We start from the raw sequence: 26,144 nt of genomic DNA on the forward strand, positions 1-26,144 counted from the left end.
GACCTACCTTTGTTTGTGAAGAATTACTGGACTCTCTGAGCATTCTGAATAAATCATTACTGTTTCTCAGTTGTTTAAAAACCTTTCTTTTTTTAAATAAAAACAGATGACAAGTGATGTGCCATATTAGTTGATACTTTGAGAGATGTAGGTGTAAGAGTTAAGTTTTGGGACAGCTATCTTAGAATTCGTTTTTTTGTTTCTTCTTTCTAGCATCAGTCCAAAGATTTGTTTCTTTTATTATTTTAAGAGTAGGGGCCATCCATCCCATTTCTTCTGGGATAGACACTATGTTGTTGTTTTTTGATTAATATAGTAGCATCTTCTAAGTCATTAAAGGTTCTTATCTCATTGGCAAAAAGTATTTTTATCTTGGCTGGAAAGGCCAGCTGTGATTTAATGTTGTTTTGTTTCAACAGTTTTATTATTGGCCAGACTTTTTTCCTTTGTTCTAATATTCTGGAAGAATAATCATTGTCAAACCTTATCAGGCTTTTATTGTATTTTAAGGGTGTTTTTCTCCAAGCAGATTTTAATATTAGTTCCTTGTCCAGAAATGAAAGAAATTTTATAACTATGGATCTAGGTGGAGTATTTGTTGAGTTAGAAGTAGGTTTCCTCAGTAGTCTATGTGCCCTTTCAATTTCAAATGAAAGTCCCTCTTTCAAGTCTAAAAATTCAGGAATCCAGGTTAAGAATGAAATAATGTCTTCTCCTTCAGTGTCTTCAGGCAGACCAAAGATCCTTATGTTGTTTCTCCCTTCCCTAAGTCATCTATTTTGTTAAGCAGTCACATTTTCTGTTTAAGCAGAAATTCTTTTTGGGATTCTTTCTCTTTGAGTCCCCCTTCAATGTCATTTAGAGAAGTCTCTACATTTGTTATTTTTGTATGGTGTTGCTGTAATAGCTCCTTAAGAGTATCAGTCTGTTTTTGAGAATTTAATTTGAGTTTTTCTAAGTAATTTTTAAAGCCATCCATCTTCAAAGAGTTCCTGTAAGGTAGATGTCATCAACTTTTTTCAAAGCAGTATATGAATGAGAATTCCCTGAGTTGTTCATATTCAGTGACTCAATACATCTCCAAGTTACTTGATAGGAAAAGTTTTGTACATCTCCACCAAAATTGATATTTATGTAGTTTATCTATAGAGTTCTGACGTTTTAAACTTGAAAATAATAAAAATTATTATTATACTAATTTAGGGAGCTCTCAAAATTCACTGCTGTCAGTTGGCCATCTAGGCTCCGCCCTCCCCATAGATTATTCTCGTCTCATTTGATATGCAGATGTGCAGCAATTCCATTAGGGTAGGACCTGAGACTGCTCTGTAGGCCAATCGTAGGTCACTTCTCACTAGCCTGTATGATACCAAGTACAGTTACAGGGCTTTTAGTCTTTCCATTTATGTCACGTTTACGAGGCCCTCGATTCTCTTGGTTAGAAACCTCTGTGGTCTCTCCAGTTTCTGCAGGTGGCTGGTGTAGTACACAGAGAAGGGAGCATTGTACTCAATTAGTAGTCCAATAAGGGCAGAGTACACTGGAGCTCTAGCTACCCTGGTCCTGGGTGTGATGCCCTTATTTATGAGATGCTCAATGTAGAATGCCTTTCTTACCACTACAGATGCATGGTGATTGAAGTTAGATTGCTATCAACCTGTGTTCCCAAGTCTCGCACCACTGAGTTTGCACTTAGAGTACTATCTATATCATAATTAGCAGGGGCTACTTTTTTGCCAAAGGGGATAATGAGGAAATGTTTTGCATTAAGTTTCAGTCCATGAGTTTGACACCAATCATTTATCTGCGTCAGCCCTTTCTGTCATATGTTGCAAACTTGGTAAGCCACAGGCTGTTTTACCTTCGCCTGGACTTCAGAGAAATAGATTCCAAATGGTAGAGGGCCCAGCACAGATCCATGCGGTACCCTGCTGGTAACTGGTCTACTGGTAGAGGTGGACTCCCCAGCTTTGATACTGTGCGTTATTAAAAAAAAACTGGAAATATAACTCAGTACCTCCGTTCAAGAATGTTTAAATTTAACATTATATAAAACTGAAAAATAAATGATCAGAATAAGAGCTATAAAACATAGTAAGACCTTTAGTTGTTAGGATAACCTTGAAATGTTGCTATCAAAATAAAAAGATTCTTAATATGTTAACTGTACAAGATTACCTTGATGATTCAAAGTAGTCCTGTGAAGTTGAACTTCTTCCTTTCTGTGTTTATACTGTAAACATGTTAAATTAATAAACGTTTTCTTAAAAAAAAAGTAAGCAAATGTTGAATTCATATATGTAATTCTTACACAATGGCAAATTCACTGAAATCTATGGTATAACATGAGCTAATCAAAAACAGTAACTGTAGTCTAGTATGTACTGCGAACAGACGAAAGATCATGAGCAACCGTACTCTAGTATGTACACTGAACAGACACGAGGTCATGACAGTGGTATAAATAACAACAGCGTATGTATTAACAGTAAACATGGTGTTCTAGTTGATAAATACAAGCAAAATGTAAAAATATACAATGCATGCCCTGTAACAGTGGTGTAAAAATAATATGTTTAACATTCGTATGATGCTGCTGCAACCCCGTTCAACACTGGAGGTAATATCTAATGGCTAATATTCTGAACCTTCTGCAATTATCTCTTATGGTTTCTGCTGTTATTTTAATGTCTGACTGGTTAAACATTCTTGCTTGTTGTATCTTTTTCCACAAAATAACCTCAAGTCAACCCTTCAGACCATCTACATGGCAGCCTATAACAGCAGTCAATGTATTTACCACTTTCCAGAAAAGGTGCTGAGCAAATAACAGTTTGGTGAAATCACAGTATAAGTAGTAAAGCTAGTGGACTGAAACAAGAAGCAAATGTGAACAAAAATCTTATTTCTCATAAGGGATCGTGAATTCAAGAAACATTTACAACGGAGACAAAAAGGCAGTTTAACAAGACTGGTTTAAAGACAATATACCTTTTCAAACAGTAAATCACTAACGGACTGAGCAAATTCTCCATCCTCCATCAGCAGGAAATGTCTCAATGCGCTGAAGTGCTTTTCAATATTCAGTTCAACAAAACAGTAATCCACCACAGCTTTGTTCACAAGACGTACACTAAAACAGAAAGATATAAACACTAAGACTTTAATGATCAAGAGTGCTCACCTTTTTTTCAGACAATAATTTATATTATTTATCATTTTACTGTTTTTTTTTTTAAATAAACAGAAAACAATGGGACAATCAGCTTTTTTTCAGAGATGTTTAAATGAGATTTATAATTAATAAAAATAATAAAGTAGTCTGGATCAAGAAAAAGGAAACTTTACTGAGCCACTAAAGTGAAAGATACGCGCCTTCATCTACTGCACTGTTTCCGAGAGTTGCAGACATCTTCAAATCAAAGGCAATGCCAGCCTTTTTTTGCTGTATTTCTTCTGTTTTCTTACCTGTTTTTTCCAGTGTTTTCATAGCTGTGATTTGTAATGAAAGCTGCAATTTGCTAGACATCAGATATTTAGTGTAACCATAAACATGCTGCAAATATCTGAACACAGCCAAGGAGACATGCCTGCTGAACAACTACAAACGAGGTGCTGTTGGAATGCAAGTTGCAGACCAGTTACAAGTGTGCAACTATGGATGATGCAAACAATAAGATTATACCTAAAGAATACAAGTAAGAGGGGTGTATCACTTACATCTTGAGGTAAAAAGCAACTGAAAAGAGCAAAATTAAAAGCCCTTCATTATAGTACATTTTTGAGAGACCAATAGTTAAGTTAATGGGAAATACAGAACCAGTGTACTACTGGTTTTTCCCTGAAGGCATTTTTTTCTACATGTGCTAAATTTAAGCAACAAGTGAAAATATTGGCCACTTGAGGTATAAGTGAAAGTACAAAAACTAAAAAAATAGTTCTTAATCCTCTGATCTTTCTGAATCATAGGGGTAACCCTTCTAAGATAGTACAGATGCAAACTTTAAAGCACCAAAGAGGGGAGATGGTGATCAATAATCTGAGTGTGATTATTGTCACTGGTATACTAAGGTTGAGATCTCTGTAATCTCAAAGAAGTCCCCTCACTCAGAGACTCTGCAATCCTGGAGTTAGTATAAGGACAAGTGTGTGGACAACACAGCCCTCCATGTCAGGACAGGGTGCAGGAAGGCTTCCACTTTTAAAGTGTCAAAAGCAATTTTCAATGCTCAGTGCTGGTCACAAATGATCTGGATGTCTGTCATGGAATGTTGGCTATCCATACGGAAGAAGGTATTTCTCTACATTTGGTAACCAGGAAGGTCCGAATGGGTCATACAAAAGTACTCTTTTTCAGACAAAGACTACTTTACAGTTAAGGCCCATGGAGCAAAGGATCAAAAAACATATTTTGTGAAAGAAAAAAATTACAAAGTGATTAGAGCTGACAAGTTGTGAGTAGTAACAGTATTTGAAGTATAGTGATTACAGATTCAACACAGACTGGAAAGTAGTACCCAAAAAAAAAAAAAATGAACCACAACCGATGCAGATAAATCAAAATACCACAAACTGCAGACCAGCAACACGAAATATAAAAAAGAAGATTTAATGAAATCCAAATCACATGAAACTTCTCTAGCACCTCGGCCACTTGCCTTTAACAGAGTATATCTACCCATATACATCAAGTGCATTTATATATTTAACAATGCTCATATTAATCAATTAAACAATTAAATACAGCATTAAACAATAAAACCTTAAAGGTATAGCATTCACACAAAACTTTTCCATACACATTCTTGATTAAGTCCCATAGGGTTCATTGTATTAAATTTTAAAATCAAGAATGCTTCCTTTTTTCTTAAAATATATTTAATCTGTTCTTCACTCATAAACTTACTATTCACAATACTATCTAAAATTGTTACTATTAGCCCATCTGGGCTCCCCTTATGATACTTGTTAAAATGTATAGCTACAGGACTAGTCTGTTTATTATTTTTAATGTCCCTGATATGTTCTTTTATTCTACAAGAGAATTGTCTTTTAGTTTCTCCAATGTAAAATTTATTACAGGGGCATTTGAGTCCATATATAACTTTTTCAGTTTTACAATTAAAATATCCATTAGTTTGAAAATCAATACCATTAAGTTTGGTAAAATTACCACTAATATATTTACAAATACTACATCTCCCACATGCCACTGTACCTCTTGTATCAATTGTTTTTACTACAGTACTATTAGGCATATGAAACCTACTATGAACTATAAAATCTTTTATATTCCTACCTCTTTTAAAGGAGAAACGCAACCTTTTATGTTCTAAACAATCAACTTCTCTCCTATTTTCCAACGATGTTTAACTGCTTCTAAATATCTTTCGATAATACTGAGAACGTGGTGGTACAATATATATCTTCGTGGTTCTCATATTTATTTCTATTTATATTACTTATAGAATTATACACAATTTTTTTGTCACATAATACTCGATTTAAGCTATCATGTAATTCTACCTCAGAATATCCCCTCTCTTGAAACCTATTAAAACTGTCATATAATTCCCTTTTCCTACCATCTAAGTTGTTACATAGTCTTTTAACTCTCACAAATTCTGTATAAGGTATGGATTTTATAGTATGTGGGGATGGTAACTATTCACCATATAAAATACCATTAGCATCTGGAAATTTCCTATATAAATGAGTAATATGGGAATCATCTTCTCCTTGTAACAACACATCCAAGTAATGTACCTTACTTCCCTTTTGTAAAGCATCACATTTTACCCCTACATTATTTTTCTGTATTTCATTTATAAATTGATCTACTAAATCTACACCACCCCTGCAGATAAAAATAAGATCATCAATATATCGAAAATATCTCACAACAAATTTTCGAAAAAATTGATTAGTATAAATATATAAATTTTCAAAATGACCCATAAATATATTAGCATAACTCGGGGCAAATGGTGCCCCCATTGCTGTTCCTTGAGTTTGTTTGTAAAGACTCCCATCAAATTCAAATATATTATTCTGTAAACACATCATAATTAATTCAAGAACATATTCAGTGACTGGATTTTCACCTAAAAAAATATTTAACAGCCCTTATACCATCTAGATGATTAATAATGGTATATACGCTGACAACATCTAATACTACAAAATACATATCTTTCTCCCATCCTATATTATCAATTTTATCCAAAAATTCAAATGCATCTTTTATAGAGGATGGTAATTTCTTAACTGTAGATAACAAGAATTCATGTAAAAAACAAGATATATTATGTAGAAAACTACCACTGGCTGACACTATAGGTCGTCCAGGGGGATCCATTAATTTTTGTGAATTTTAGGAAGGCAATAAAGACATGGCATTCTAGGATTTTTTATAACAAATTTTTCTTGCACATCCTTCACTTAATCAAGAATGTGTATGGAAAAGTTTTGTGTGAATGCTATACCTTTAAGGTTTTCTTGTTTAATGCTGTATTTAATTGTTTAATTGATTAATATGAGCATTGTTAAATGTATAAATGCACTTGATGTATATGGGTAGATATACTCTGTTAAAGGCAAGTGGCCGAGGCGCTAGAGAAGTTTCATGTGATTTGGATTTCATTAAATCTTCTTTTTTATATTTCGTGTTGCTGGTCTGCAGTTTGTGGTATTTTGGAAAGTAGTACCCATCTATCTATCTACCTACATGGGTCCCTATCAAAACAACAAATTACCACAATACCGAACATCAGAACAAGGACACCAGAATGCTGAACATCCACAGTAACGAAGCTTCACAACAATGACAGTCAGAAAATTGAACAGGGCAGGTGAGGTGTTATGCGAGACTGTGGTACAGTTGCATTTGGGGTCTTGTTTATTCCTAGATGCAGTGTGATCCCAAAGTTGGTATATATAGTTAGCAGGGGGTGTGATGGGGTGCAGGGGAGGCTTGTTGTCCTGTGAAACCTTCTGTTGTTAGTGTAGTGCAGTGTTAGCCTGATTTATGCCTGTTCAGTATTCTGACTTCCACTTCTGTGAGGCTTCATTAATTTGAACATTCAGCATTCCGGTCTCGTTGCTTTGACATTCCACGTGGTAATTCATTTGCTAGGGATCCATAGATATATATATATATATATATATATATATATATACACGCATACATGGCAACTAATATCAGCAGTGCAAACATGAGCTGCAGATAAAATACAGCTCCTGTGAAAAGGGTGACAATAACATAAGGATATAATCTAATACCATAAATGTATCAGCAGTTGCAGGAATATTCTCAAATTAAATATTACGGGAGAAAAGTAAATATACTATAAACCATACCTCTCAAACCTGTAATCAGAACAAAAATCTGGACGAAGACCCAGAGAAAATGGGTGCAATTGGCCCAAAATCTGTACGCCGATTAACTTAAAATTTGCATATATAATTATGTAATCCCACCCATTCCCGTGGAATTGTGGGATACCAACTTTTAAACGTAAGCTGAAGAACACACAAAATGAGATGTATAAAAAATTATGCACTGCATCAAAAGTCACTAATGGTTAATTGAAATTAAAGTCAGCAGAAGGCACAGATACAGCTCCAAAAATATTACTCTGCTGCTGAGCTCCTAAAATTTGTATTTTTTGAGTAGTGGCAGGGCACTGTCTTGGAATAATAATAATAATCATGGTTACAGTTACAATTTTCTTTACTATAAAATGAGGACTATAGTTATATGACTGCAGATATTATGGCATACCTCTCAATCTCTTAGTGAAAGAAATCTGGATGGGCAAAGCCACAAATAGTGAGGGACCAAGCAATGGCACAGAAGAAATAGTTATTGGCACTTTTTAAATACTGCTGTAGTCCTCTTCCATATTTCCAATGTTGACAGAATAACAGATTTTGCATAGCATGAATATTCTGAAGGATGAAGTCTGAAAATCAAATGTAACGTCTGCTGCCTTGCATAACTATACTGCATATTCACTGCCATGTTTTTTTTGCCATCTGATATTAAATGACTGATCTAGACAGAGATGCTTGTAAAGTATTTCATTTTTAAACCAAATGTATGATAATATATACTTTTTAACAGGGAGACAAACGGGCATAAGACAGACATATAAACAAGAAATACCTTATACTGTACAGAGTAGACCAACAATGAGACTGCATAAAAATGAACAGAACACAGTGTCAACAAACTAGGTAGATTACATATTCAAAGTATTACATAGCTAACATCACAGTAATACAAAAACAGGAGATGGAAATCAATAAAGCTATATCATACGGTTTGATATGCGAAAGGTTTACTTAAGGGGGGGAGCAGTAATGAGAACATCAGAAGCAGGTACAAAAACATACAGTGTACATAACAGCACTGGCGTCATTCTTGTTTTTATTTTGTCCAGCCCTTAGTGCCTCAGTCACATACATCTTTGTCTTTGCTCATTTTCTACCAGTTAGTTACCACTGTTGAGCTAGGCCTAGCGAGCTGCCTATGATGATGAATCATCTCATTGTAAGTCACTTTTTTTTTTAACCTGGAGGAGCTGGTGGACGTGGAAATCAAGATAACTTTACTAACTCTCATCATGCTGGGTGGACTGGTCCGAATCCAGCTCAACTGCTTTACGTCAGTAATAAAGCATCTTGGTTGCTCCGTGACTGAACATTAATTTAAAAACAAAAAACAGCTCAGGAACCGTAATCGAGACTTGCTATTGGTCTGACTGACGTGCTGCTGACTGCTGCGCATAGCTCTCAACCGCTCACTTTGCATAAAAAATATGAACAAAGCCAAATATAATGGGGGAACAAAACCCCCTCAAAATAGGGAAACATTTTAAATACTGCTCTTATAGACTTGGAAAGTTGCTAGAATAAAAGTTCACGAGTTACTATACACTTTCTGAAGGATATGAAGTCTGAAACGCAAAGTCATTATTTAGTGAATTCAGTCATCAGTAATATTCTACAAAAATCCAGAAAACCACAGATTTTATGAGGAACAGACTAAAATATGAGACAAAAATCTGGACATTCTGCAAACATCTGTACAGATGAGAGGTATGCAGATAATGCATAATGGCAATATTTCACACAGAATCTACGTACAACAAACATGAGCAGTATACAGGTTAAACTTTGATAATAAGACAAGAAGAGAAAAAAAGTATTTTAAGCTAAACAATACATAAGTGAAGACACAAATTAACAGAATTCTCAACAAAAACAGTTGAACTGTGTAATCATATGCTTTGATATACATTAGCTGTGCAATATAATGTACAGTTTAAGTATATGATTAACCTCTGTCACTAAATAAAAAACAATAATAAAAAAAAACACCAAACATTAAGTAAAATGTCACAGGAATATGCCAATAAGTTACAGCAATGTAGATAGTAAATGCATGAACAATACATTAAATGATACAAACCATAACATACCAAAGACGAAACATAAAAGCATGCTTCATACATCTGGTATGTCAAAGACAACCAATTAATAATGATTAAAGAAATGAAAAATTGTTTTCAAGGATTTAAAATCCACCTTTGCATTTGTAACTTTTGTTTCAGGGTTCTGTTGGATTCTAGTATCATTCTGTCTGCCACAGTAAAAATATTTATATTATGCTTCTTTTAGTTTTGCTTTCAAAAATAAAACCCTGCAGCTGCTTGTCAAAAAACAGTGCCTTTGCAACAAATGTTTTATCAGCAGAGAGGTGGGGTATGACTGTGAATATGGCCAAGTTGTCTGTCTGTTAGCCTTACCTTGTCGGACTGTCACTGTTGTTCACTTTCTTTCATTACCTGCTACTCATTTCTAATACATCATTAAGATTGCCTTCAGCAATTTCAAATTCCTCCACAGATTATAAATTTGCTATGTCGTGTTGTGCTTCCACAACCTTGTGTGTAAAATCATAACTTTTGCACATTATCCCCGAGTTAAACAGTCCATACCTCAGATTTCACATGGTGTCTTCCTTGTTCTTGTGTAATTCTGTTTCCCTCCTGGATTTACTTATTCCGTTAAGATGCCTTAATATTTACAGTTACACTATGTCTTATTGTTCGCCTCAGTGCTGTGCCTGCGCTAGTACGTTACTCCTGCCCAGGCAATTAAATTCTCACTGCTTCAATGGCAACCACTCATGCACAGAAAAAGGTAAACAGAGTACACACCCCTAGAGCCCTCAGACGAATTCTGACAGGCTGCCTCACGAAGCTGGCATCATCGTGCACGCTGCTGCACATCATGACGTCAGCAAGCAAAAACTTAGCAAAAAAAAAAAATTCAAAACAACATGGAAAATTTGGGAATTGCGAGGGCCACTCTGGAATTCATGGCACCCCATTACTTTGCCCTCAAAACCGGTAAATACCAAGGAATTCAGTATGGTTGAGAGGTATGCTATAAATAGGTTGGCATAAGAGGTCACATACGGAGGTTAGATTAAGCCATGTCAGTAATAAGTGGTCATATAAGGAGATTAGATAAAGCCATGTCAGTAATAAGTTGTCACATAAGGAGGTTAGATAAAGTCATGTCAACAATAAGTGGTCACATAAGAAGGTTAATCAAGTCAACAATAAATGGTCACATAAGGAGGTTAGATAAAGCCGTGTCAACAATAAGTGGTCACATAAGGAGGTTAGATAAAACCATTTTAACGTGCATTTATTGGATAGGAACAAAAAGTACATCAAGTGTAATGAGAAATCCACTACAATAAGGGTGGCAAGCAGTAAGGCATAAGGAAAAACTGGGTTAAGTACCTGGACAGGTACTGTAGCTGAAATTACAAACAAGATTAAAGCAGAAGTGGTATAATAAAGGCTAGATGTGTGTGACAAGCAGCAGTTGTCAGAGAAGGAAAAGTTAAAAAATGGGACAGCAGTGAAGAAGGAATTAGTTAAGCTAAGCCAATTAAAAACAGTGGAAACAAGAGTACAAGAAGAGAAAATGATTTTGTGTTAAATGTTGACAGACATCCAAAGTTACAGAAAATGTGTACAGAATCTAGAGGATTAGGTGTAAAAATGGGTGGGGGGGGGGGGCTACACTGTTAAATAGAAAATATTGATACTCTTTAACCAACTATGGAATATTGGGGTGCAGTGCTGACCGGCGATCCTTCCCAGGATCTGTCTTTATGTTAGAACACTACAATACTGTCATCCCCAAGGCAAGTCACATTACAGAAATACTGTGCATCTTAAGTAAAAACAAAATTTGCAATTGGTTAAAAAGACGAGCAGGACAGAAAGATGAATCACTCAAGAATGACAAAATAAAAGGCCTCACAAATTGAAAATAAAGTTTGCTTCATAGTTCATGTGAAGTATTTCAATGAATTTACAACCTGCTCAGCATGTAATCCTAAGCAGCATAATACATGTCCATTCCAGTTCTATACTCGAGTAAGGGCAGAGTATGCTTAGCAGCAGTCATGCTGAGTCTTTTAATGCAGGATGCAACTGGAAAGAACTCTTTTTCAGACAAAGGTTACATTTGTTTAAGTTAGAAGTAGATCATCTCAACCCAAATCAAATCTGAAGTGTCAGCAACATACATACACACTTTCACCCTCATACCTGCAGACTATCCAGAGAAAATCTGTTCCCATTGCTTCAGTGCTACCTACACAATTCTGTCTGCTTCACAAATCCCTAGGAATGTCCTGATTCAAATAACTGGATGGTTTGGCTTCTCACTCTCAGACTGGGATCAACTACATTTAAGGCTGTACCCTAAACATTCCCAGGTCAGGGAACTGAAGGATGCCACCACTAGCAGTAAGGAGGGTTATTTATGTTTCTGCTTTTACCCCCAACCTAGGGACTCCTACATGTGGCCGACAGTACTGTTCTCCTGGAACATACATACTATTACTACAGCTGCAATACACACACTGTCTGGCAGCCAAGCGAACGTGTGGTGCCAGTGTTGGTCTGTGGGACTCACTGTAACTTCCAGCCTCCAGTGGGAGTCAGTAGAGTCAGCCTTCAATTATGAGAGCTGCTCACTTTCAGCCTCTCTAGCTCCTCCAGAAACCAGACTAACTGTTCTGGGTCACATGACACACAGCCAGGGCTTTCTCTCTCTGTACCAGTGTGCTAACAACATGGACATTAATGTTGGAAAACTTAACTTTAAGGTACACACAAACTTTCAACAATTCAATAACGGACATTAAAACAACATGAATCATCTGACTGCAGTGGTTTGTTTAGGCATACATTTAGTAGAACATATTCTGGTCATAACTTCAGTTGCATCTCTGTTAAGATCTAGGAGTGTTACAGTGGTGCTTGATGGAAGCGTGGGAAGTTATGCACAGTTATGGAGACCACATCATTATCGCATGAGACATTAAACTGAGGCCCCATCTGCCTACCTTGGTGGTAGCTCAGAGGGATATAAAAGATCACATATGGCACTTATCAAAAACAGCAGAGGTCCTTTATTATCCACAATGATTACAATATCTACACGTTTACATTATTCACATATTATACACTATTTACGATTGTTTACACTCTTCTCTAAACATCCTTTCCTTGTTGTTGTTATTGTGTCTTTCGGCTTTTCCCGGTTAGGGGCCACCACAGTGGAACTCCGGTCCGCTAATGATTGGTAGTTCATTTTTACGTGCCGAGTTACCAGCCCTGACGCACAACCTTCAATGAAGGTACACCCATTCACGCATGTTTCCACGCAGAAGACGCTCTAGCTGAGAATCAAACCAGACAGTGTCTTACTGTGAGGCGACAACGCTACCGCAGCACCACCACCACGGGTATCCTTTCCTTGTATACTATCTAAATTTTCATTTTTTACAAACACATTCATTTTATGACCCTCACTCTTTTTACCATAATGAAAATCCTATTTTTCTCAATACCTTTGCCAATATCCATTTTGCATTAAATTTTATCTCCTTCATTCTTTCATTCCATATAGTCCAAATTATATAAAACATTTAAAGTCCCTTCTTTTAATTTCATTATAAGCAAATTCCAACATACCCATATCTATATTTAATATTTTCTTAAGACTATGGAAGTAGTTTTTTTCATCTCTTTACCTTTTTACATTAAAAAAAAAAAACATGTTCTATTGTCCCAGCTTTACCACAATTACATATTTTATCTTTTTATGCAGCATATTCTCTTTTACTGGTACATTTTTATGGATAATCTTCACAAAAAATCTTTGCAGTCTACATATTTTTTAGGCATGCTATTCTGATTTTTTAATGCCTTTATCTATCTTTCTGCAATTGTTTCCAATGGATATATACAATAATACTTATTATATTAATATACTTATTATATTAATATACCATATTTTCCTTTATTCTTCTTAACTTTAATTTCTACAGTACTATTTTCTCTTGATATTCTTTCATTTCCATATTTTCTTTTTTCTCTTCTAAATGTGCGCACCTTACACCTTATTGGTTTATATTTTTCTATTATCACACTTATTATGGGACTATTTTCTTCTTTCATTCACATTTTATATAAATTCAACGATGCTGCATACAGAACCAGACATATAAAGTCCCAATCATCACTGTAATATTTTATATAAATTCAATGATGCTGCATACAGAACCAGACATATAAAGTCCCAATCCTCACTGTAATATTTTATATAAATTCAACGATGCTGCATACAGAACCAGACATATAAAGTCCCAATCCTCACTGTAATATTTTATATAAATTCAACGATGCTGCATACAGAACCAGACAAATAAAGTCCCAATCCTCACTGTAATATTTTATATAAATTCAACGATGCTGCATACAGAACCAGACATATAAAGTCCCAATCCTCACTGTAATATTTTATATAAATTCAACGATGCTGCATACAGAACCAGACAAATAAAGTCCCAATCCTCACTGTAATATTTTATATAAATTCAACGATGCTGCATACAGAATCAGACATATAAAGTCCCAATCCTCACTGTAATATTTTATATAAATTCAACGATGCTGCATACAGAACCAGACATATAAAGTCCCAATCCTCACTGTAATATTTTATATAAATTCAACGATGCTGCATACAGAACCAGACATATAAAGTCCCAATCCTCACTGTAATATTTTATATAAATTCAACGATGCTGCATACAGAACCAGACATATAAAGTCCCAATCCTCACTGTAATATTTTATATAAATTCAACGATGCAGCATACAGAACCAGACATATAAAGTCCCAATCCTCACTGTAATATTTTATATAAATTCAGCGATGCTGCATACAGAACCAGACATATAAAGTCCCAATCCTCACTGTAATATTTTATATAAATTCAACGATGCTGCATACAGAAAGAAATCTGTTATAGGTTCATAGATTAGTACTAGGCTAACTGCCCTTGTGAGCCATTTTAAGCCTAGCCAATTATCCCCTGTGAGATTCAAACCCTGTACTTTGTGTTTGTAAGCCAAACACCTTAACCATTAGGCCACCCTCCCAACCGACCAGACATATAAAGTCCCAATCCTCACTGTAATATTTTATATAAATTCAACTATGCTGCATACAGGACCAGACATATAAAGTCCCAATCCTCACTGTAATATTTTATATAAATTCAACGATGCTGCATACAGAACCAGACATATAAAGTCCCAATCCTCCCTCCATGTTCTTTCGTTTGGAGCATTTCTCCCCGGGCCTCCACTGAAAATGGGTTCTGTCTCAGTCAGACTTTTCTAGTAAACAAATTTTAAATAAATAAATAAAATATTCTTTTTTTTTTTTTTTTTTACTGGATTTGGCCTTGAACAGCATATAAATGAGAATACAATTATCAGAAGTTATTTCTCATATTTTATAGGAATCATACAAGTGTTTGCCAAATATGTCACTTTTACTAATAAAAGAGTTTATTAAATATACCTTCTTATATGACAGCTTGTATGTTCTCCAAAACAAGCACGTATTCCTTTTGTTTTATTATACCTTCCCCACTGCTTTTTACCATATCATTTCTGGAAGTTATGAACAATAATGCTATTTCCTTCATAATAAATTTGATATCATCTTGCCTTCTTTCCCCATATCTCTGCTCTTCTCTCTTTTATACCTATAGTCTCCAACTGCCCAATAAGTAAAATCTTCTTTTTCTGTCGTTTTCTATCTTTCCAATGGAGTTTTCTCCCCTTCACTACTTTCCAATTCAGCTCTTCTTCACTTATTTCTAACATTCTTTCTTCTTATTTTTTATTCTATATTTTACTATATTTATTCCTTTAGTTCATTAGTTTCAATCATTATTTATCTTGTACTTTTCCATGTTCTGTTTCTGCTTCTTTCTCTCGTTTTATATCTTGGTCAGTTTCTTGTGATTACCTTCCCCTTTTTCCTTCATTTCCTGTATTCTTTCATTACAATCCATCCATCCATAAATAACCTTTTTTTAATTTCCTGTATTCTTTCATTACAATCCATCCATCCATAAATAACCTTTTTTTTTTTTTTTTTAACATTTCAAACATTTCAAATCACATCTTTTAGCATCATGACCCACTTTGCCACATATATAACATTTTCTTTTGTCACAGTTTTTATTTAAGTGATCACATTTTCCACAGAAAAAATCATTTTTTGTTACTGCCTCCAATATTTCACAATACCTTTATTTCTCTCTATGTTTATCATGCTAGGAATATGCAAAATTCTGTCATTTTCCATTTTTAATGCATTACATTCCCAGATCCCAGTCCATAAACCTCTGTTAGTATATATTTTTGTAATGTCCATCACGTCTTTACACATAGTCTTTAGATATTATTTGTTTCTTTTCAATTTCAGTATGAAACTGTATAAATATTTTCTTTGTTTCCCTATTAAATACTTGAAAGACATACTGATTCCATGGACTACAAATTCTTTCTTAACTCATACTACTGTCCCAAAAACTTTTCCATAAGTTGACTAGATTCAAATATAATGTCACAATAAGAGTCTTTACTAACATGCATAAAAACTCTTGCGGTGAAGCTCAGTGGAACTACTACATTGTCCCAAATATCCCAACATTTTTCTTCTTTACTGCCAATTCTTACAAGGTACATCTTATTCCTTGGTTCAAACTTCCCTTTCCTCTTTTTCCTTTATGCCAATTCTTACAAGGTACATCTCATTCCTTGGTTCAAACTTCCCTTTCCTCTTTTTCCTTTATGCCAATTCTTACAAGGTACATCTCATTCCTTGGTTCAAACTTCCCTTTCCTCTTTTTCCTTACTGCCAATTCTTATAAAGTATGTCTTATTCCTTGGTTCAAACTTCCCTTTCCTCTTTTTCCTTTATGCCAATTCTTACAAGGTAGGTTTTATTCCTTGGATCAAACTTCCCTTTCGTCTTTTTCTTTACTGCCAACTCTTACAAGGTACGTCTTATTTCCTTGGTTCAAACTTCCCTTTCCTATTTTTCCTCCTTCTCTTACTTTATCTGCATAAGACTCCTTTACAACCTCTTCACTTTCTTCTTCCTGCACTCTTTGCATAAAGTCAACCCATGAGCTGCGTCTCCACTCTCCAGTTCACTCTGTGTCATTAAGTCCTGCAGTATAATATCCCACAACCCTCCCGAATGGAGGGTTGTAATAATACATCCACTTTGTGACACACCTTCTTCGAACACTCTTTTCTGAAATAACATTTCAGACTCTCATAAACATTTGGACACCTTCACTCTTTTGCTTACATCTCTTACATCCATTTGCAATAACTCTGAAGGCTCGATTGCCTTCACTACATTCATTTCATGCACTCCACAAACTAACATAGGATTGACTGCCTCCTGCCAAATTCACTTTCTCTGGGTTCTACCACGCAAAAAGTACAGTTGTGTACACTTACCATAAATGCAGATGCTCGAGTGTATTCACTGTTGCAGTCATCACACATGGGTTATCCTGCCAGGGGTCGCCCTCAGTCGGCCCAAATACCAGAGGCTTAGTATTTCTGTGTCGATTGCTGTGGCTTCAGTACTGACGTCAGATCGTCAGTGTGGTATAAAAACAGGCAGCCAATGCCATTACATCAGTTTTTCTTGCCCCAAATGTCAGGAGCCCCCAGATAGGGAGCTAAGTTATGGTGGAAAAATTCCACCAGTAAAAAGTAAATACCAATAGCCCTGTAAGGAGAGAGACACAAGGGGGCTGGAGGATGAGAAACCAGGACTGAAACAGTGAATACACTCAGACATCTACATTTATGGTAAGTGTACGCAACTGTACTATGTTCTTCGTGTTTCATTGTCGCAGTCACCACACTTGGGTTGATTCTCAAAACTGAAGAATGGGTGGAGGCAGTCAAGAAGAGTTGGGGCTGGCTAGTATGCCCTGCAGGACTGCGGTTGCAAAACCCGCCCTGGATTTGGAAAACATAGGCAGGTGGTAATGCTTGTTGAAGGTATAAACAGAACTACAAGATGCAGCTTTCAGAATGCCCCTGGTAGGGACTCCTCTCAGAAAGGCTGTAGAGGTTGAAGTTGTCCTAGTGGAATTTGTTTTGACCCCCTGAGGGGGTGGTTTCCCATGGTGCTTGTAGCAGAAATGGATAAAGTGTGCTATCCATTTGGAGATAGTTTGTTTTGATATGGCCTTGCCCTCTGCCCCTGGTGCAAAGCTGACAAGTAACTGGTCATATTTCCTAAAGGGCTTAGTCCTATCAAGGTACAATCTGAGCTGTCTGTGCATATCTAAAGAGTGCAGGATCCTTTCCCCCTTACTTTGAGGCTTAGGGAAAAAGGTGGGCAAATGGATAGATTGGTTGAGAGCTACACCAGGCACCACTTCAGGCATGAAAGTCGGGTTAGTCCCGAGGAAGACCCTGTCAGCATGAAAAATAATGAAGGGTTCCACAGCCATAAGTGCTTGTAGCTCAGACACTCTTCTAGCTGAAGTGATGGCCAGAAGCAAGGCTGTTTTCCGAGAGAGGAATTTTAAGCCTGCTGATGCTACAGGCTCAGAGGGGGTTAGCTTCAGCTTTTCCAACACAAAGTTAAAGTCCCAAGCAGGGGTAGGGGATCTTCTTGGTGGCCTTAAGTTGTTAGCCCCTCTCAGGAACTGCTTGTTGAGAGGGTGTGAGAAGAGAGGTGGTGCCGTGCTGTAATGAGCAGAGATGGTAGAGGCATGGATCTTAATGGAAGAGAAGAATAGGCCCCTGTGGAGTAGGTCTGCTCGCTAATCCAGGATGAGATATATGGAGGGTTGTGCTGGGTTTGCTCCTTTAGTCTGGATCCAGGAACAATACCTTTTCCACTCAGCATAGGATTTTCTAGTACTGGGTCATCTGACTTCACGTATGACATCCAGTACCTGCTTGCTTAGGCTGGCCACTGGAGGAGAAGTCAAGGAAAAAGCCAGGCTGCAAGGTTCAGGGTCTGCAATTGCAGATGCAAGAACTGTCCCTCCTGCCAAGTCAGGAGAGTTGGAATCTGGGGAAGGTGCCATGGAGGCAACAGTGACAGACTGTGCAGCAGTGGGTACCAGTGTTGGCGTGGCCAGTCTGAGGCAATCAGGATCGTCCTTGGTCTTGCTTCCCTTATGTTGAGTAAAACGCTTGTAAGAAGAGGGAGAGGGGGGAAATGCATAGATTGATAGGTTTGCCCATTGGAAGGACAGAGCATTCACTTTCCAGGCCTTGCTGTGAGGTTCCCTGGAGCAGAATTTGCTGAGCTGGTGGGTGTAGTGGGAGGCGAATAGGTTCACATTCGGGGGACCCTATTTCTGGGTCACAAGGCTGAAGGTGTTGTGGTTTAATTGCCACTCGTGTGGGTCTAGGAGATTTCTGCTTAAGCTATCTGCCAAACAATTTTGGTTGCCTGGCAGGAATTAAGCTTGCAGGTGAATATACATGGCTGAGGCCATATTCCAAAGGGTCACGGCTAGCCTGCAGAGTGGGATAAGAGTGGGTCCCCCCTGCTTGTTGATGTACCACATCACTATGGTGTTCTCGGTTTTGATTAGTAGAGACCCCGGAGAGAGTAGGGATCTGAAAATGTCAGAGCGTGCTGAAGAGCTAACATCTCTTTCTGGTTGATGTGCAGATGAATTTGATTTGGGATCCAGTGGCCCTGAATGCACCTGCCATCCAGATGTGCACCCCAGGCATAGTCTGATGCGTCTGTGGTTAGGGTCTGGGGTTATGTAAAGGGAAGCTCCTCCATGTTGTGGTTGCATGCTGCTGCCCATCAAAGGAACTCTGTCCTTAGACAAGGTATTATAGATATGATAGTTTCCAGGTCCTGAGAATGTTGGCATCAAAGACTTTTTAAGTACCACTGAAGTTTCCTCATATGCAGTCTGGCATATGGAATTAGAATGAAGGAGGCCATAAACCCTAGATAACTGGGTTCTGGTGGCCATTTGAGAGAAGTAGCCTGTCAGACAGGCTTGTTTTTTTTTGAGTAAAGAATGCCATTTGGGATGCTGTGTCCAAGCTTGCTCCCAGGAATACAATTTTTTGACTGGGGACTAGTTTGGATTTCTTTTCTTTGATAGTGTATACAAGGGAGGTTAGAAGGTCCTTTTCAAATGTCAGGTGCTGCAACAGCTTTTCCTGACAGTCTGCTGAATCGAGCAAATGTCCAAGTAGGGGTACATTTGAATACTTTTCTGTCTGCAATAGGCAATGGCTGGAGCCAGGCATTTTGTGAAAACTCTGGGAGCAGTGGATAAGCCAAAGGGAAGTGCAGAGAACTGATAATGCATAGATCCTGCCCTGAAACAGATATTTCCTGCAGAAGTCCCCGATTGGGATGTGCAGATAGGCCTCCTTTAGGTCTAGGGTGGCTAACCAGGTATCTTTGGACTTTGGCATAGGGAGAAGCTGCTACAGGGTGAGCATTTTGGTACCACCAGGAAGGTGTTTAGAATGGACAGATCTAAGACTGGGCACCAGGTGTCCTCTTTTCTGGGTACCAGAAATAGTCTCGAATAAAAACCTTGGCCTATCTGTTCTGCAGGAACAAGGTGAATTGCCCTTATGGAGAGCAGGGACTGAACTTGTTTTTGTGCCACTGCGCACTGGTTTGGAGGAAGGTCTGGGAACCCTTTTGGAGTTGGTAGCATGTGGAAATAAAATTTGTACTCCTGGGATACTATGTTGAGGACCCATCGATAGTTGGTGATGGAGGTCCAGTCTTTTGCATGGTGGACAAGTTGTCCTCCTAGGGGCACGAGCAATTGGGCAGAGGTGAGTGGAGGAGTTGAGAAGTCATTGTGAATTCTTTCCATAAGGGGGTGGCTTAGCACTACCTGTTTTAGAAGTGGAGATACTCCATTGCTTAGATCTCTGCATATCCTGAGACTGTAGTCTGGGGGCTCTGTTTCCCCTAGGTCTAGTTTGAGGTGGCCTTGAAGGGACTGGAAAGGACCAATGTTTTGAGGGGCAATGCCTACTGAATCTTGGAGGCTGAACTTGCAAAACATCTTTGACTGTCTGCATAGACTTATCTTTTCTTTCATCTTTTTTAAAACTTATTCTGCTTTGGTGCCAAACAGATTGTCCTTGTTCAGAGGTGTGTCCAACAATTTTGATTTGACATAGTCTGGCAAGGTCTGCTCCTTAAGCCAGGCATGCCTTCTAAGTACAGAACCTGTGACTGCTGCCCTGCAAGATGCATTTAGGGTGTCCAACCCACATTGCCGGGTATGTTTGCTGACTTGGCCAGCAGAATGCATAAGCTCCTGTAATTCTTTAGGCAGGGAAGGCAGATAATTTTTGCTTAATAAGTTCCATAGTATGTTGCTGGTATTTCAGCATGTGGAACTGACAATTTAATGCTCTAATGGCAAGAGTTGAAGAGGTGTATACTTTTTTTACCCCATATGTCTAAAGCTCAGGAATCCCTGTCCAAGGGGGTGAGATTCTTAGCTGTAGTTGCTTTTATTCCTTTAGGTCCTTGGGAGATGACCTCCGAGTCAGCAGTATGATTTTTGAAAAGAAATTTGTGCGAGTCAGGGACTCTGTAGTACCTGTCTGGATTCCTGGGAGCAGGGGGGTAAAGTATCAGGAATTAGACTGGATTCAATAAAGACATCATCCACAACATCCAGAACAGGAGGGATAGCCAAGGGTCTGTGCTGTGGTAAATCTAAAAATTCCCTGAGTCTTTTTTTTTTGGACCGAGGATAATCCTGGCATTCCCAATGGAAATGTTCTCTCAAAGTATGTAGGGTTTCGCAAAAGAAAAATCCCCTTGAGGGGAGGCAGAAGGAATGGATTCCTCTGCATTTGAATCCTCATAAGTAGATAAGGGCATGTCTTCATAATCAGAAACCTCAGAGTCGTCGGACTCCTGGTCAGATAAAGCTGCTGCGGACAAGTCTCTTTCTTTTAGCAGGGGAATGCTGGCTTCCCCTAATCAGCATGATAAGGTCTTTCGCCATTTTAAGCATCTGTGACTGTGGCAAAGAAGCAGGTGCTTGAGTTAGGGTCATCGGTTTTTTAGGCATTGCTCATACTCTTGGTCTTAGAAACTTGGTGGTTTTAGAAAGAACTGAATACGCAAAAGAAGTGGTCGGTTTGTGTCGAATATCGGTAGTGCGAAGAAATTCCTTAGAAGCCGGTGCCTGCACAGCAGCTCCGGACCCATCCAAGGTAGAGACATCTGCAGGTTCCATAATTGAAGAAGAGTCTTGCGGCATATCGGACTCTGAACGGGTCTCGGTAGAGGCCTGCAAATCCATCGAATCGGGCATCAGGAGCTGCGAAAGCACCTCACTGAGTACCGGCGAACTGGTGACTAGCTTAACGAAAACGTCGTCGGCAGTTTTGGACTTATGCGGTCTGTCTCTGTCTTTATCCTTATGTTTTTTTCACAAGAGCGGTAGGCGGATGGCTTACCAAAGTCATTTCGGAATACGGAGATCAAGAACAAAAGTATTTAACTACAAAAAGGGCAAGAAGACGAATAGTTCAGGCATTGAACAAAGCACAAAAATGGCAGCGAGGTACATTGTAGTGTAGGCCTAAACAGGTGACACAGTAAGAATGGAAATCTCGGTGTGGTACTTGCTTTCCACAGGCGAGACAATTGTTAACTTTTTCTGACATCGGTTAGAGCAAGAAAAAAAGATCCCCAATGGGGTACTTAGCTTTAGAAGACTTCAACTTCAATTTTGGAAAGGAAAACTCAGGTAGAGGCCGACCGGCACTCATGCGAATGGCTTCTGCTTCGGGCTCCTCAGCAAGAAAGACTGATGTAATGGTGTCGGCTGCCTGTTTTTATACCACTGATGATCTGACATCAGTACTTTAGCAAACAAAACAAACAGCACCCACTCCTGCTAAAGGTAGCTCACAAGCAACAAAGTCCAAAATGTGAGCAAACCAACAGAGCTGAATAAAGGCCAAAAAAAGTCCTGCGTAGATTCCTTATTTAAAAAAGAGGGATGAGCGCTTTCACAGAGTTACCGCTTCTTCAGATCCACATAAAAAACAGCTTGAAACTAATAATTTATACAAAGAATAAAATCACACGCTACTAAAAACAACAAATCAAATTCAACTTCTCTTAATTAATACTGACTTTAAAGGAATATTAGCATTAAGCCCTGGCTCTTTATGAGCTTGCAGTGCTATTATCCATTTAACTTCCAAATTCTCCAAAAAATGATTCACATCACCTCTCCTCATACCAGGTTTAACTAATTGCAGGACTCTGAAGTAAAATGTATTATGTCCTGTTTTAACTGTATGTGTAGCCAAAGCATTTGTGGAAACATTGTTCCTAATACTGCCAACATATTCCAAAATCCTTTCTTTAAACTTGCGCATCATCTTACCTACATAAAAATTAAGACACTGCGTGCAGGTTGCTAAATGAATTAGACAGCTATTACATGTGGCAAAAAATCTGGGAACAAATTCTCTCCTGGTGCTGGGATGAATAAACACTTGTTTTCTAACTATAAAAGTGCAGGCTTTACATTTGCCACAAGAAAAAGTTCCAACACCCTGTGGAAACTCAGTCATTGCAGTTCTAGGGCCACAGCATAACATCCTTTTCAAACATTTATTATTTCGAAAAATAAAACTGGGATGACACCCAACTACTTTGCTTATACTTCATCCACTAATAGTATGGGCCAATTCTTTCTAACGTTGCTTCTGTTGCTTCAATCTACACTCATAGGCTAGTAAATCTGCACAAACACTGTCTAGTCCCAACATAAAGTCCTCACCAGGATAATCCATTTTTAATTGTCGCAAAAGCCGGTGAGGACTTTATGTTGAGACTAGACAATGTTTGTGCAGATTTACTAGCCTATGAGTGTAGACTGAAGCAGCAGAAGCAAAAGAAACTCCATTGGGACTATTCAGACTTCACTAAAGGGCATATTTTTGTCTGGCCGAGGAGCCATGAATTTAATATTGTCCCCTTGGGTCTGAGAATTTGGAAGTTAAATGGATAATAGCACTGCAAGCTCATAAAGAGCCAGGGCTTAATGCTAATACTCCTTTAAAGCCAGTATTAATTAAGAGGAGGTGAATTTGATTTGTTGTTTTTAGTAGCATGTGATTTTATTTTTTGTATAAATTATTAGTTTTGAGCTGTTTTTTATGTGGCTCTGAAGAAGCAGTAATTCCGTGAAAGCGCCCATCCCTCTTTTTTAAATAAAGAATCTACACAGGACATTTTTTGGCCTTTATTCAGCTCTGTTAGTTTGCTCACATTTTGTTTCTCTTGGTCAGCACTGAAGTGACAGCAACCGACGCAGAAATACTAAGCCTCTGGTATTCAGGCTGACTGAGGGCTACCCCTGGCAGGATAACCCAAGTGTGATGACTGCAACAGTGAAACACGAAGAAGATCTCCTGTATACCACGTTGTCGCAAGGATAGTGAATCATTGCCCACACCATCAACTTGCTTACATTCCATTACACTATCTGCTTTTCTGGGCTGCCACTGCATCCAGAACAAAAGCAGGAAGTTGTTTCTTGAAACAGGCTCCTGCTCATGAACATAAACGAGTAGCATTTTTTCACTGATATATACATTACATATTATTTACATATACATACAAAACTCCATACATTATAAACTTCAATTTAAGCATTTCCCCCACACTTCTATCCACAACCAAAACATTATTTATTTACTTATTTTTATTTTATTTAACATTTGTTTACTGGAAAGTCCGACTTGGAACGAAGCCAATTTTCGGCAGAGGCCTGGGAAGAAATGCTCCAGGCCAGTGTCTTTGTAACATGGGAGGAAACGCAGCAGCCATATTCAGTTCTACGCAGTGCTGTTGCAGAATTCATATTAATATCGTTTAGAATTTCATTAATTCTTTCACAGATATTTTTGTTCTAAACACCCATTATCTTTGTTATTTAAGTTTTCACCTTTGTACACTTGTTCCATGTTTTCATCTCTTTTAACAGATAATTGCAGTACATATTTTAATTATTTCAGATATCCCTTCTTGCTGTCTTATTTGGTTACTTTCCTTATTCTTTTTACTTTTTATTATTTCTTCATTTTATTGTTTTACTCAAACATGGTACCTATGCTTTCTTTCCTCGCAAACAAATATTTTGGTTTATATAACAAGTTAATAATTTTAATTTGATTCATTTTGTATATTTCTCTTTCTTTTTCATAAAAGGAATTTTTCTTCTCTAACAAGTTTCTTGACTTAATATCTTACATCTCTCTCTCTTTTCTTCCTTATACATTCTAAAAATACATTATATTTCTCGTTAGAATGAAGCCACCAAACAGTCCAGTTCTCATAAAACTCTCTCATATTGATATGATTTTTCCATAATTCCATAAGTTCTTTTTTTCTCTTCTAAATTTAATTCCTTTTCATTAATTCTGCTTATTCCATTTCCGTCTCTTATATGTTCATTTATTCCTGTACTTTAATCCATACAGTCACAAGATCCGAAAATCCAACATACTTAATTCCCTTTTTAAACTTAACTATCAGATATTAAAAATAGTCAATTTCTGCCCGAATTTCATTCCTTTTGTTGGTCCAGTGGTTATTCTTCCATACACTTAACTTTCCACTTCTCATACTTTCTTTAACCATTTTAACATCACAGTTGCTCTTATAATTTCTTAAATTACAATTAAAAGCGCCCACCACTATAATGTCCATATTTACACAAATATATTCAAGAATATTTTTAAACATTTCTCTCTCTTTATGTGACATATGCATATAAAGCTAGAATTCTATACACGTATTTTTCCATTTCAAATCTACTACTGTAATTTGTCCTAGTTCCACTATTGTTACATCTAATATTTTAATGCTTTCTTAACATAATATACATATGCCCAAACACTTTTTTTCCCATGTTCCAAACTACCACACCATTCCAAAGTTTTTCAGTTTGTGTTCTTTTCCTCTGTTAATAATCTGATATCTTCTAAAACAATAATATGTGCATCTACTGCAGTACACTATTGTAATATACCTATTAAGAGCCATCATTCTGTTCACATTTAATGCTAGTATTTTCAGCTTTTAAGAGACGTTAGTATAATCAAATGGTTTATCCCTTTCCTTTTTCTCTAATCATATTTTAGAATTTTCTTTTCCTTTCTTTAACTTTTTCCTATCAAATTATTTCTTACTGTACACCATTTAGCTTCTTCCTCACTTGTCTCCTCTGTTTCCTTTTCCTAGTTACTTTCCACTTCACGTACAACCTCTTTATCAGACATCTTTTTGTACATTTCCTTGTATAACACATTCTATCTCTATCTCCTGTATCATTTTATTTTCTTGCACATTCATTTCACATTCTATCCATCAATAACCAGTATTGCCACATTTTTTGTACTTTAAATCACATTTTTTGTTCATTATGCCCTGTTTTACCACATAAATAACATCTTATTTTATCACATTCATTGATTAAATGATCATTTTTTCCACAAAAATAAGTCTTTGGTTGACCCCAGTATTTCACAAAACCCCTATTACCATGAACATTAATAATAGTAGGAACATGCATAACATTATCATTTTCCATTCTCAGTATTACTCCACATTCCCATCCCCCAGTCCATAGTCCTCTTTCATCATAT

General features: G+C 37.2%; 1 protein-coding gene across 1 annotated transcript in view; it reads right to left on the reverse strand.

The window, feature by feature from the left end:
- TUBGCP6 (tubulin gamma complex associated protein 6) overlaps positions 1 to 26,144 on the reverse strand; it is a 1,304,734-nt gene that overhangs the window by 296,658 nt on the left and 981,932 nt on the right. The window contains exon 20 of the mRNA XM_044088793.1: positions 2,992 to 3,133. Within this exon, the coding sequence (XP_043944728.1) occupies positions 2,992 to 3,133 (142 nt within the window). The remainder of the gene's footprint in view (positions 1 to 2,991; positions 3,134 to 26,144) is intronic.

Source organism: Protopterus annectens, chromosome 11.part0, assembly GCF_019279795.1.
Source record: "Protopterus annectens isolate FY-2018-M chromosome 11.part0, PAN1.0, whole genome shotgun sequence".
In the NCBI taxonomy this organism is placed as follows: domain Eukaryota; kingdom Metazoa; phylum Chordata; order Ceratodontiformes; family Protopteridae; genus Protopterus; species Protopterus annectens.